The sequence below is a fragment of the Sesamum indicum genome, linkage group LG2, assembly GCF_026168435.1.
Source record: "Sesamum indicum cultivar Baizhima isolate 11 linkage group LG2, ASM2616843v1, whole genome shotgun sequence".
Taxonomy (NCBI): domain Eukaryota; kingdom Viridiplantae; phylum Streptophyta; class Magnoliopsida; order Lamiales; family Pedaliaceae; genus Sesamum; species Sesamum indicum.
In genome coordinates this window covers 23,172,674-23,184,450 of record NC_142658.1, presented here as the reverse complement: position 1 = coordinate 23,184,450, position 11,777 = coordinate 23,172,674, and the positions used below count along the sequence as shown (strand labels likewise).

General features: G+C 32.3%; 2 protein-coding genes across 2 annotated transcripts; both read left to right on the top strand.

The window, feature by feature from the left end:
• Positions 1–3,284: 3,284 nt before the first annotated feature.
• LOC105156722 (glutaredoxin-C1-like) lies at positions 3,285–3,872 on the top strand. The gene has a single exon (XM_011072943.3). The coding sequence runs from the start codon at positions 3,454–3,456 to the stop codon at positions 3,835–3,837; it is 384 nt and encodes a 127-aa protein (XP_011071245.1). The 5' UTR covers positions 3,285–3,453; the 3' UTR covers positions 3,838–3,872.
• Positions 3,873–9,759: 5,887 nt separating this feature from the next.
• On the top strand, positions 9,760–10,269 carry LOC105156793 (uncharacterized). The gene has a single exon (XM_011073011.1). It carries the CDS (start codon positions 9,760–9,762, stop codon positions 10,267–10,269), a length of 510 nt encoding a protein of 169 aa, XP_011071313.1.
• Positions 10,270–11,777: the final 1,508 nt, after the last annotated feature.

The following is an 11,777-nucleotide window of genomic DNA, read 5'->3' as shown; positions in this document are numbered from 1 at the left end:
TATAACGGCCAATCGAATTTAGAATTCCCCCATTCTTTTAATTTTGATTTCGAAAATATTAACTTGTAATAGCGTTTGTCACGGTTATATACAATTCGGCCGTTATAAATACCATTTCCCGCCTCCATTTGGAACGACCATTGTTTAAATCATTTTGTATCGGCTTCTGAAACTCTTCATATTCTGTTATTTTGTAGCGGCTTTTATAACAGTCTATAATAAAAAGCAATGCCAATTGTCATGGTTTTTGTAATACCGCATTTTTGTATATTTTTCTTGCGCCTTTTCCCATTGTCATTGTAACTACTCCTTATTTTACCTAAAAATCGTTACAGAAAAACCTAGCTGTTACAAAGATCATAGCAAATTAGTAACAACCAATAAATTTTAATGGTTTTATGCACACCACATATTTGTAATGGCGATAGTAACGATTGTGGCCATTACAAAATAAATATATTTTTATCACCCCCTCAATAATGTCAGCATGTTCAATCTGTTATAAAACTGTTAGAACTGTCATTTCAATTGGAACATCCATATAGCCGTTACAAGTCCCGCTTTTTTTTATAATATTTTTTTATTGTACACAAAATCAAACAATAACACTATTTTTTCATTCATTTAAACATTTTTAGTTTTTAATACTTATTTCAACACTTTCCACCCCAAACAAATCAAACACCACACTTTTACTTGCATTATTTATTTCATAAGTGCGCTTTTTGCACGATCATTGGGAATCAAATAAAAACATGAGTTCCTTAATTCGGTCAACCAAAGACAGAAATAGATGCATGCTTGCTCGGTGCAGTGGATGGAGTAACAGAGGGGTAAAACGAGCTAAAACGTGAAAAGTGTGGGGGGACAATAAAGTTACAGAAATTTCCTTGGGGGAAGGGCAATAGATTCGCCGGGTTCGCCGCGCCTGTACTATTTTCGCCGCCTGACTCATACCCTGCCGCCGCTGACTCAGTGCAGGCGCAACCACTTTTGCACCTAGCTAGGAACTGCCACCTTTGTCACCACTTTAGGTGGACGAAAGTGCAGTTATCGGTTATGAAATTAATCCCTCTCATATCGAGTTGTTTTAATTTGTGTTTCCCTTCCTTCCTATATATAATTATATTATCTTATATTTGTTTTCACTACATGAAGTGAGATTTTGCTTTGCAAGCTCATCTTCTTTTACCGAATAAACACAAAACGTCATCTATTAATTTCTGCCACGTGCATCTTAATAATATATATATTTTTTAAGATCATTCGTTTGATTTCATAAAATTCGAAATTTGTTTTTCAAATATCCTCTCATCTAAATTAACAATTTATTTAACACCATTCATATATATATTTTAGAAGTACTACTCCAGAAATAATAATTTGTATATATATATATATATGTATCAAATTTTAAATTCTTATTTAAAACTAATGCCTATTAATTAATGGAGTAATTGTTTTAGGTAGGGCGTAGGTGCAAATATTTGATGTGTGGTGAGGTCATGGGCATTATTAATAATATCTATATATATCCGTGGCGTATTGATGATGTATTAAGGAGAGGTCCGATTCATCTTCATCTGGTTCTGGTGTAGGAAATTAAATTCCCACAAATTGAAAGCTAATCGGCAACATCATTTTAGTAGTTCAATTTCACTTAATTATTTCAAACATTAATTTAAAACTTAGGTCATACTTTATGGTGGGAATAGAGCACAAAATGTGGACGAAACATTAATTGAAGTATAGTAGCAAGGCGTGGCTATATATGCATCTACTACATCTACCTAATTATATAAACTCTAAGTAACTCTCTCCACGAGATTGAGGAGGGGGTGGTTAAAACCAATTTATATTTTTAATAAATTGAGGGCTAGGAATGACAAGATCAGCCCAGAAATTTGCATGCCATCTACAAACATAATACATACATACATATATATATACATCAGTGCTGGCTCCTGTACGTACATTAAATTGCTATATACTATAAATTTGTCCTTATATTGTTGTTCTAGTATTGGCAGTTAATATAAGAAATTTTATTATGGTCTGCAGAATCCACCACCATCATAACAACCAAGGATTCTGTGACCTATCGCGTCATCTCTCTGCTAATTTGAATGTTTTTCCCCATATCTTTAGAAAAGTGATGTCATGTACAATATAATAACAGAGATTGCTATGTGATTAAGAGAAAAAGTTATTTAAGGTTGGAATTTTCTTTTTCTTTTATTTTTTAGTTTGGTTACGTTGACCATGAGGGAGGGACAAAGTTACTTAATTATATGATATTATCAACATATATATTAAGTATATGTCAAAATTACTTAACTAATACAAAATAAAACGGACAAGCAAGACAATGAATCGGCAGCATAGCGCAAATTGACCCTTTTTTTATAGATTTGAAACTAATATATTTCATTTTAGTTGGTGATGCGTAATTGTTTAAATTATAAATAAACATATGTAATAGCTGACCGTAAGCACCCGAGCAAGAAAAAGATCAACAGTGAGGTAGCACACGGTTGTTGAAATTAAGGAGAGAAAATAATTACTTATATATAATCACAAAACATATATGAAATTATAACTTATAATGTCTAACATATATATATATATATATGTATATAGGCGTATGTCTACCGGGCATTAAAAGCAGTTGGGAGAGCAAGCATTAATATCTAATTACATAAGTTATGACCGTTGGAACACATTATGATGGCTGCATTGCAGATTCGTGGGACTAGTTAAGAATGAAATCAATTAATGTACGTGCGCACTATCTATCTATATATATTGATTAAAACCCGACAAGGAGGACATGCACCAGCCGTCTCTACATACACATAATTAATTATACTTAATTTGCCTTCTCAACGTACTAAGCTATACATATATAGTAGCAGTAGCTAGAATACAATTAAAACCCCACCTCCACCAATCTTAAATAATATTTATTTAAAATATTAGCATCCAACCCAACCAGGCTCTTGTATAAGTAATAGCTGATATACAGACACAAATGCATATTGATATAGCCAGCCCGAGCCGCCTTACAGTTTCAGAGCTTGCCTGTTGCGCTGTCCCACACCTACACCCACAATTAATCTAGTAATTAATGCTTTTCCAAATCCTACAATTCTAGCAGTAAACTACAAGCATACCTTTACGTACGTGTATTTGCCTAGCTAGCACGCCTTGAGACAACAAGAGACAGATAGCTAGGACTATCTGCATGCAGTGCACCCTCCACCTCCCCATCCTCACTATATATACACCCCCATAATGCATCCATCCATCATCCCAAATCCATATATATATCAATCCTCTCCACAAGACAACCACTTAATTGCCTTCTTCAACTTTTTCACCCTATATATATATATATAGACTCTGCTTTTTTTACGTCCATTTATTTCATTATTGGTTTACCAATTAACTAACATGCAATACCAATCCGATTCACACAACTACTGTCCGTCCTCCGTCCACAGCCTCACAACGGCGGTGGACCCCTTGGAGAGGGTGGTGCGGTTGGCATCCGGCAGCGCTGTGGTCATATTCAGCATCAGCACCTGCTGCATGTGCCATGCTGTTAAAAGTCTTTTTTGTGGAATGGGAGTCAACCCTACTGTCTATGAGCTTGACCAAGATCCTAGAGGCAAAGAAATCGAGAGGGTCCTCACTAGGCTTCTTGGTGGCGGCTCCGCTGTTCCTGTGGTTTTTATCGGTGGCAGACTCGTCGGAGCAATGGACAGAGTCATGGCTTCACATATTAATGGCACATTGGTTCCACTTCTTAAGGAAGCTGGAGCACTCTGGCTTTAATTAAAAAGTTTGAAGCTTCCCCCCTTATATAAAAAGCCTACAAGATCCTTTTTTTTTTTTTTTTATCATATGTTTCCTTTAAGTTAACCAGGTTCGATAGTTTGTTTTCTTGTATTAGCTAGGGATTATACCGATGGTACATACAAGGAATTATCACTACAGAAAACAATGCCGTAGCAAACGAATTTTTACAGCAGAAAATTTTGTGGCAAATTTGCCATGACTTTGCAACAGAATTCCAAAAAATTGAGTTTTTTTGTGGCAAATTTCTAGGCAAAACAACAATGAAATGTTGCAATGGACATTTCATTGCATATGTCCATTGTAAAAATTGATCAACTTTTAGATGACCCAATTTCATTGCAAGTTGTTGTAAAAGTCGCGGCAAACTTTGCCACGAACCATACCGTTGCTAATCTGGTTTTTGCAATAGTTAATATCCATGGCTAGGTTTGCAATAGATTTTTAATTTATATATGTTGCTAATAATTTGCAACAAATTTTGTATCAGAAAGAATCCATTACAATTTAATTAAATTTTTTACAGTGACTTCTGCAACAATCTTCAAGTTACAAAATTTTCAAGAAAAAATAATAATTATTTTTGCCATGAACTTCTTTGTGTGTATTTTGTTGCAAATTAAAGAGTTGAGTGTTGCAATGGTTTTTGCTACAGACGCAAAGCCGTGACAAAGTTTGATGATAAATTTGCAATGATATTTGCAATGGACTTTTGATCCATGGAAAAATTACAGTTTTGCCTCGGATTTTGCAGCGGATACGAGCTGCAGAAGGCGATAAAAGAATTCTTATATCTTTCTTCATTCTTGTTTTGTAATTGATTTTATTACCTATTCTTATTTCTCATTTCTTTTATTGTTCTGAAAGTTTCATCTTCTATATGAAATTTAACTATTTCTGATCAAGTCGATGCAACAAGTCACATGTCTAGAGTTTGTTTTTTTAAAAAAAATGCAACATGCATTCAATTGAATTCAATATTTTTAATTTTTATTTAATTTTATTTTTATAAATTAATTATATTCAATTAATTTTTAACAACATATTAAAATTTAAAAAATTATAATGTTAAAATTATATTAATTTTAAAAATACCTATACAAATGTAATAGTATATATTTTTTTATACAATTCTAAAGAAAAAATATATTATTACTTATTAACAATATAAATTGCATTAAGACCCAGAATTTAAGTCACATCAACCTTCACTGACACTCTTTAAAAGCTCCTCCTCCTGTTCTCTTCCCAAAGCATGGCTCAGTCGTTCTGTTAATTTTTAACAATATATTAAAATCTAAAAAAAAAATAATGAACTACACAATTAATAGTTAATATATTTGTATGATTATAATATACAATTTTAACATTATCATTTTTTAGATTTGAAAATATTGTTAAAAATTAACAGAATGACTGAACCACGCTTTCAGAAGAAAACAGGAGGAGGAGTGTTTAAATAGTATCGGTGAAGGTTGATGTGACTTAAATTCTGGATTTTAATGCAATTTATATTGTTAATATGCAATAGTGTATTATTCTTTTTTTTAGAATTGTATAAAAAGTTATACACTATTACATTTGTATAGTTCATTATATTTTTAAAATTAATACAATTTTAATATTATAATTTTTTGAATTTTAATATATTATTAAAAATATAATTGATTATAATTAATTTATAAAAAATAAAATTAAATAAAAAAATAAAAATATTGAATTCAATTGAATCCATGTCGTTGTTGTCATGGACCCAATCCATGACATGCACATCTTTTTAAAGAAAATAGATTTTTAATGCCGAGTCGTGGATGTAATTCGCGACTTGACATATTTTATTATATATTATATATAAATTATATTTATAAATCTTATTTATGTATTTATAATAATAAAATAATTAAACATAGTTCGATTTAATTATTTTATTATTATAAAAAACTAAATAAATTAAAACTACCACTTTGAGTGTATAAATTTCTTTTTTTGTATAATAATTAGATATCGTGGAAAAATAATAAATATAATAAATATATTTAATAAACATATAATAAATAATATTTAATTTTTTAAAAATATATTATAAATAATATATATATATATAAACCAACTCTATCACATTGAAGAAAAATAAAAGAAAGAAAGAACACAAAAAAAGAAAATAAACTTAGAGGTATTATCGGCATAAGATATGAGAGAGAGATTTTTCGGTTATGGTTAGGATCATACTTGATTCTTGTAAATTGATCATTGATGCAAAAATAATACATGTATAAACAAATAAATTAGTTATAGTGTCGATACAATTTAACACCTTACCTTTTCGTCAGCCAAGGTACGATAATTGGCTAGATCCCTAATTAACAGACAACCTTGAGAACGTCCACAAGATTGAATCTATTAACAATATTAAGAATTAAAAAAACCTGATTCTAATCAACAAGCTCCTACGAGGATAATTCGTTTAAACTAGATCGTGCATCCCCCATAACATAACTAATTACTATGACATAATTAATCATGCTACGTTGCTACTAAGCATTGAACTAAATAAACAATTACACGGATTTATAAAGTCGAATTAGCTAAGCAAATCTTCTTGATAATGAACAACCGGCTGAATCATTCATAAGTCAGACGTTTGTAATAAAAGTACAGAGAATAACATGAATATTCATTTAACAAGTGTAAAGAGCAGATTAGATCTCACAACATATTAGGAATCAAGCAATCACCATACCATAACTAGAAAATAAAGAATTTAGCCAGACATGTTAATGGAAGAACACACTAAAAAGTGAAATTCCATTAACTCCAGCTATAAATTAAAACTAAAAGAGAGAGGGTGAATAGCTAATGAAAATAAAGTATTCTATTGAGTTTCAATGAACCCCGAACAACCTCCAAATGAAGAGACCCACCCCCTATTTATAATAAAAGTCTCCTACGAATCTAGACGTATGGGGGGATAAGTACATAATTAACTCTAAAAAGGTAAATAAATCACAAATAACATGTTTTAAGGAATCCTTTCCAAATCTAAGCACATCATTCCTTTTTGTCTTGGGAAAATCACTCCTTTCCTTTCTTCATCCATGTTGACCACTCCACTAAGCGTGGGCACGTTCAATTAATCCCGCAGAAATTGCCTTGAAATCTCCTTTTTCCTTGTTGATGTCTTCAATTCCGGTTTTAGCTTGATTTTTGCCATCTTTATCCCATATCTTCCCTTTTTGGTTGAATATGCAATAAAATCACATGATTATGAATGTTTTGAATTAAAAAAGAAAGATTAAATCACTATAAAATCGTAACAATTTGCAGAGTTCTCACTGCACCCCATGAGAAATATCAAGGCGTGTAAACCAAAGGTAGAGGAGTCTGCCTACTAACTTGCCACTACAAAAAATTGAATTAGTTGATACCAACTCTGATACCATGTTGAAATCCACGCATTCCAAAGAGAAATTGAGAGAATCCATTGAGGAAGAAATTGAAAGTATAATTGGAGACCAAGAAGAAATTCTCATTCATCTGTGTAACATGATTACAGCTTCAATTTTAAATAAAAGGCGGAAGAGAGAAGTAGAAAACTGTCTAACAAACTAACTATTTCTAACTAACAGTTTTTCCAAGTCTATTAACTAACTCGTCTAGAGTCGTATTTATACTAATAAAAATGTAAGGTAAAAATTGCGCATCGTCCTCCTTCAAGTGTCTGGCTTTCTGTTGAAATCTGTTCTTCTCCGTTCTCCAGCACCACGCGATCAATTTTTCTGGAGTCTAAGTTCCAAATGTGTTCCGTTACATTCCTCCCCTACTAATCCAAGTAGCCAGAAACTTCATTAACCACAGCTTTTGCTTCCTTCTTGTGGAATATCAATGGAATATGTAAAGCAAAGCATACAAAATTTTTGTAAGTTACTGCACAACTACAACATATATAAAATTCACCAATGAAAAACAGCCAGTCATTACATTATATACATTCATTTTTATTTTTCTAGTTTGGCTTGCTATCAATTGCCATCATGCCTTTTGATTTTGGCAGGACGATGAGCTGTGTTCTTTTAAATTTGTACACTATACATAATAAATATATTGTATTTGTTATGTGATTAATTCAAATATAATCGAGTTGGGGTAAAAATTTCCTTTACATAAGTTGGGAGAATATTCTATTCCTAATTAATACGAGAGATTTAGTGATGAGCGGAGGCCAAGGTTGATGGCCCCAAAGGGCCAAACCTACTAACTAAAAGTGGGCTTCCCCTAAATAAGACTAGTTGTTTCTAGTTTCTTTTTCTGCACAAATCTTGAGTAGTTTGTCACAACACAAGCATCTGATTTGAGGGTTAAACATTTTCTCAAATTTTGACAAGTCAAACGATAAAAAATGTCCTCTCAAAATTACACCATTCATCTTCTTCCCAAATTCTTTATCATGCCATACAAATCGTCATCATTAACAAATACGAAACAATCAATCCAATCCACACCTCAGCTGAAAACTAAGAAATTAATTTAACTACTCGACTCGTTACGGTCGGCTACAACATGCCCACCGTCAACACCTTATTAATGCTTCAGTTTAAGTGATTGTATACTGTTTTTTATTTTTTTTCCACTAAAATACTTCAATGATTACTCTTCGCTCATGTCATAGGTTTGCGTGAAATGTGAATAATATGCCAACGCCTAACCTAATCTGTCCTCATCCACATTGAAAAAAAAGCTTATGCTTATTTAAAGACATAAATTTCAATCAAATGTCAAACTCTATTATCTCTAGATGTGATGATGACCACTAAAATTACAAACAAATAGTACTGGCCCATCAATTGGCTGATCCCTTGTTTGGTCCATTATTTGGTTACAACAATGAATTTGTTTTATATCGAAAGTAGCCAATCGAGGGTGCTATAAGTGTGGGATGTATAAATCAATGTGAAAATTTAAATGTTAATCATAGTCAAACAAGATTTAGCATTGTCGGTTGCAATAGTCTTAATTATAAGTATTTATTATGATTTTTAGCAATGACTAAAATAAATTACGATTGTGGTAAATATTTTGATCAACTTGGTAAAAAGTAAAGAACAAGTGTTGCAAAATCATAATGAATTACTATAATTTATTGACTTTTCACTTTAATTGTGATATTCAAAAGATGATTTTTCTTATAGTATTAGGGAAGGTTCATAAATAAAATAACAATAATGACAATTATTAAAACTAACTAGAGAGTTGACAACTTGGTTTATCTTTAATAAAATTAATCTTGAAATTTTATGTCCTCATGCTCTCTGTTTTTTAGTCTATATGTATGTTGACTGCAGCTATAAATATGTATATGGAAATTATTGAAAAGGTTAACCCATTACAATTGGGACTCATCAGGCATTGTATCCCCTGAGCGGCTCTATTGTTTTTCTTCTCCCTCTTTAGGCTAGTGCTTCTCTCTCTCTCTCTCTCTCTCTCTCTCTCTCTCTATATATATATATATATATATTATATATATATATATACCTCTAGACTCGTTCAGATCAATATGTCGTTGCAGTTTATCGTAGTTCAAATTTAGTATAAATAAGCCCTTTCTGAGCTCATTTCTTGCCGCCAGTTCTTCTGTATCCTCTAATTCTCTGGACAACACATTGTTTCTGGAGGGAAAGGGATGTTCTAGTTTTTAAGCTGCAGCATCATGAGTAACACGATGAGGCCAAGGATGAAGGTCATGTTCAATCTGGTATACGACAGAGGTTGAGCACTTGCCATATTGTTCTGCTTGTTCTAATTTTGTTCACCTAAACCAACTAATCAGACACTAGGTACGTACTGGCTAGCTAGCCTTTGGCTGGTTACGTTCTTCCTTTCTGTTTTTGAATTTGTGAGAGGAAAATGGAATATTGTCCGATAAAAGGTGAAGGGAAGAAAGGGATAATTTCCAGGGCATGGGAACGATGCATATCATTCAGCGGTGGCATTGGGAGAAAGGCCCGCAATTCATCAGGAAAGCTAAAGATGAAGAGCAAATCTTGGCCCCGAGGTCTGACCGACAGCGTGGGCGTGGAGATTGGGAAGAAATGGAGGCGAGTGGCTCCAGAAGGATGCTTCTCCATCTACGTTGGACCCCAAAAACAGAGGTTTGTGATAAAGACGGAGTATGTCAACCACCCACTCTTCAGAGACCTACTTGAGGAAGCTGAATCAGAGTATGGATACAGCAGCGAAGGGCCTTTGCTGCTTCCATGTGAAGTTGATCGTTTCCTAGGGGTACTGGACCAGATGGATTTTGAAGACAATATTAGAAAACATAAGAGCCGTAACTTTGTTGCTACAAGAGTCATTGGAGCTGTTACCACCTCCTTAATTACTCCACCAAGATTCCTTGCTGCTGTCGATAATTGATCAATAGTCTCGTCTCGGTTGTCACATTTGCTCCACTGTGGTATATATAGTTTTGAGACTGTGTAAAAAGAAGAGGACAGAGGGAAAGCTCGTCCTCTGCTAGCTATATGCCGTCAGACATATTTTAGATTGACCACGCGCGGCATTGCGCAGCACCTTTAATGTTGTTTCTGCATTTTCATGTTATCAAATATATAGTTGATAGGTGGATTTGTGTGTGTTGACTGTTGATATTGTAATTGTATGTGCCTGTCTTTACTTTTTTTTTTTTTTTTTTTTTCTATTTCGTTCAGCTTAACTTGTTCTAGAAATTATATCCTATCAACCTCTTGGTTTACAAAGTTTTTGATAATAACATTAAAAGAAAATAACGAATTATATGTAACCATATAAATGCATCTGAGGGAGGGTGGATTGTTAGAGTATAATAGGACAAATCGTGTTTTTTCTTTCTCAAATTTATTTTCTAGCTATACAACCAATTAGGTAATTGGTGCATGGAAGAAAAATATATGAAAAAGAATTATAATTAATGGAGTGGAATTATCCTGAAATAAATAATGTTAATGTATGGATAAAGAGAGAGTAGAGGCAAGCTAATTAAATATATCCATTCCACTTATTCTACTTTAATTAATATATTTTAAGCGCAGATTTAAATGCTTAATTAACAGGAAATATAACTTTACAGTCTTTGCTGCTGCCAGTGCCACAATATTCTACTCCTGCCCCACATCTTATTATAACACAAGTGTTTGCTGAGAAATTAGTGACAGATCCAGGCTGCTCCATTGCCCTTTCCTGCGCTCTAAAAGTCTCTTTACTTGATATAATTAAACTGTGTTAAAAACATTGTTATTTGATTGCACACAGTTTCAAATATTTCCATTTCAACACTGTATTTTGTTTTTGGAAAACTAGCAAGCACGAAATTAAGGAAATTCAATTCTTATTAGTCCACGCCAAACACTTGCCTCTATCCTCATCTACTATATATTAAAAGTGTTAATTTATTCTTAATTTGAAAAAAAAAACGTTATATCCTTACTTAAATATTTTTTTAACATTAAATCAAAATTATTTATAAATGAATAAAACTCTATAAATTTTGTACTATATTTATACTAATATAAAAAGAAAAAGCCCTATACACTCACAAATGGAGGGTTTTTTTTTTTTTTTTTTACACTCACAAAATGGAGGTTATTGACACCGAAGCACCAAATTTTTGTGAAGCCAAAAATGCTTCTTACTTATTCAACTCTTCAAATTTTATATTACTTGATAAATTAGCTTTATTTTCTTTCTTTTTAAATGTAATGAATTGATCTATACTATTTTACTTTTATTTATAGTATATTTTAAAGAGACTAAGATTATTTATTATATGCATGCAAAAATAGCGTGCCACAACGGCTAGTAAAAAAGAAAGGGTCTCTACACTCACAAACGGCGGTTAATGACACTACTGCACCAATTTTTTGTGAAGCTAAAATTACCCTTCAATT

What these genes read in the sequence shown, in the direction of transcription:
- LOC105156722 (XM_011072943.3), top strand. Translation starts at nt 3,454, where the DNA reads ATGCAATACCAATCCGATTCACACAACTACTGTCCGTCCTCCGTCCAC.
- LOC105156793 (XM_011073011.1), top strand. Translation starts at nt 9,760, where the DNA reads ATGGAATATTGTCCGATAAAAGGTGAAGGGAAGAAAGGGATAATTTCC.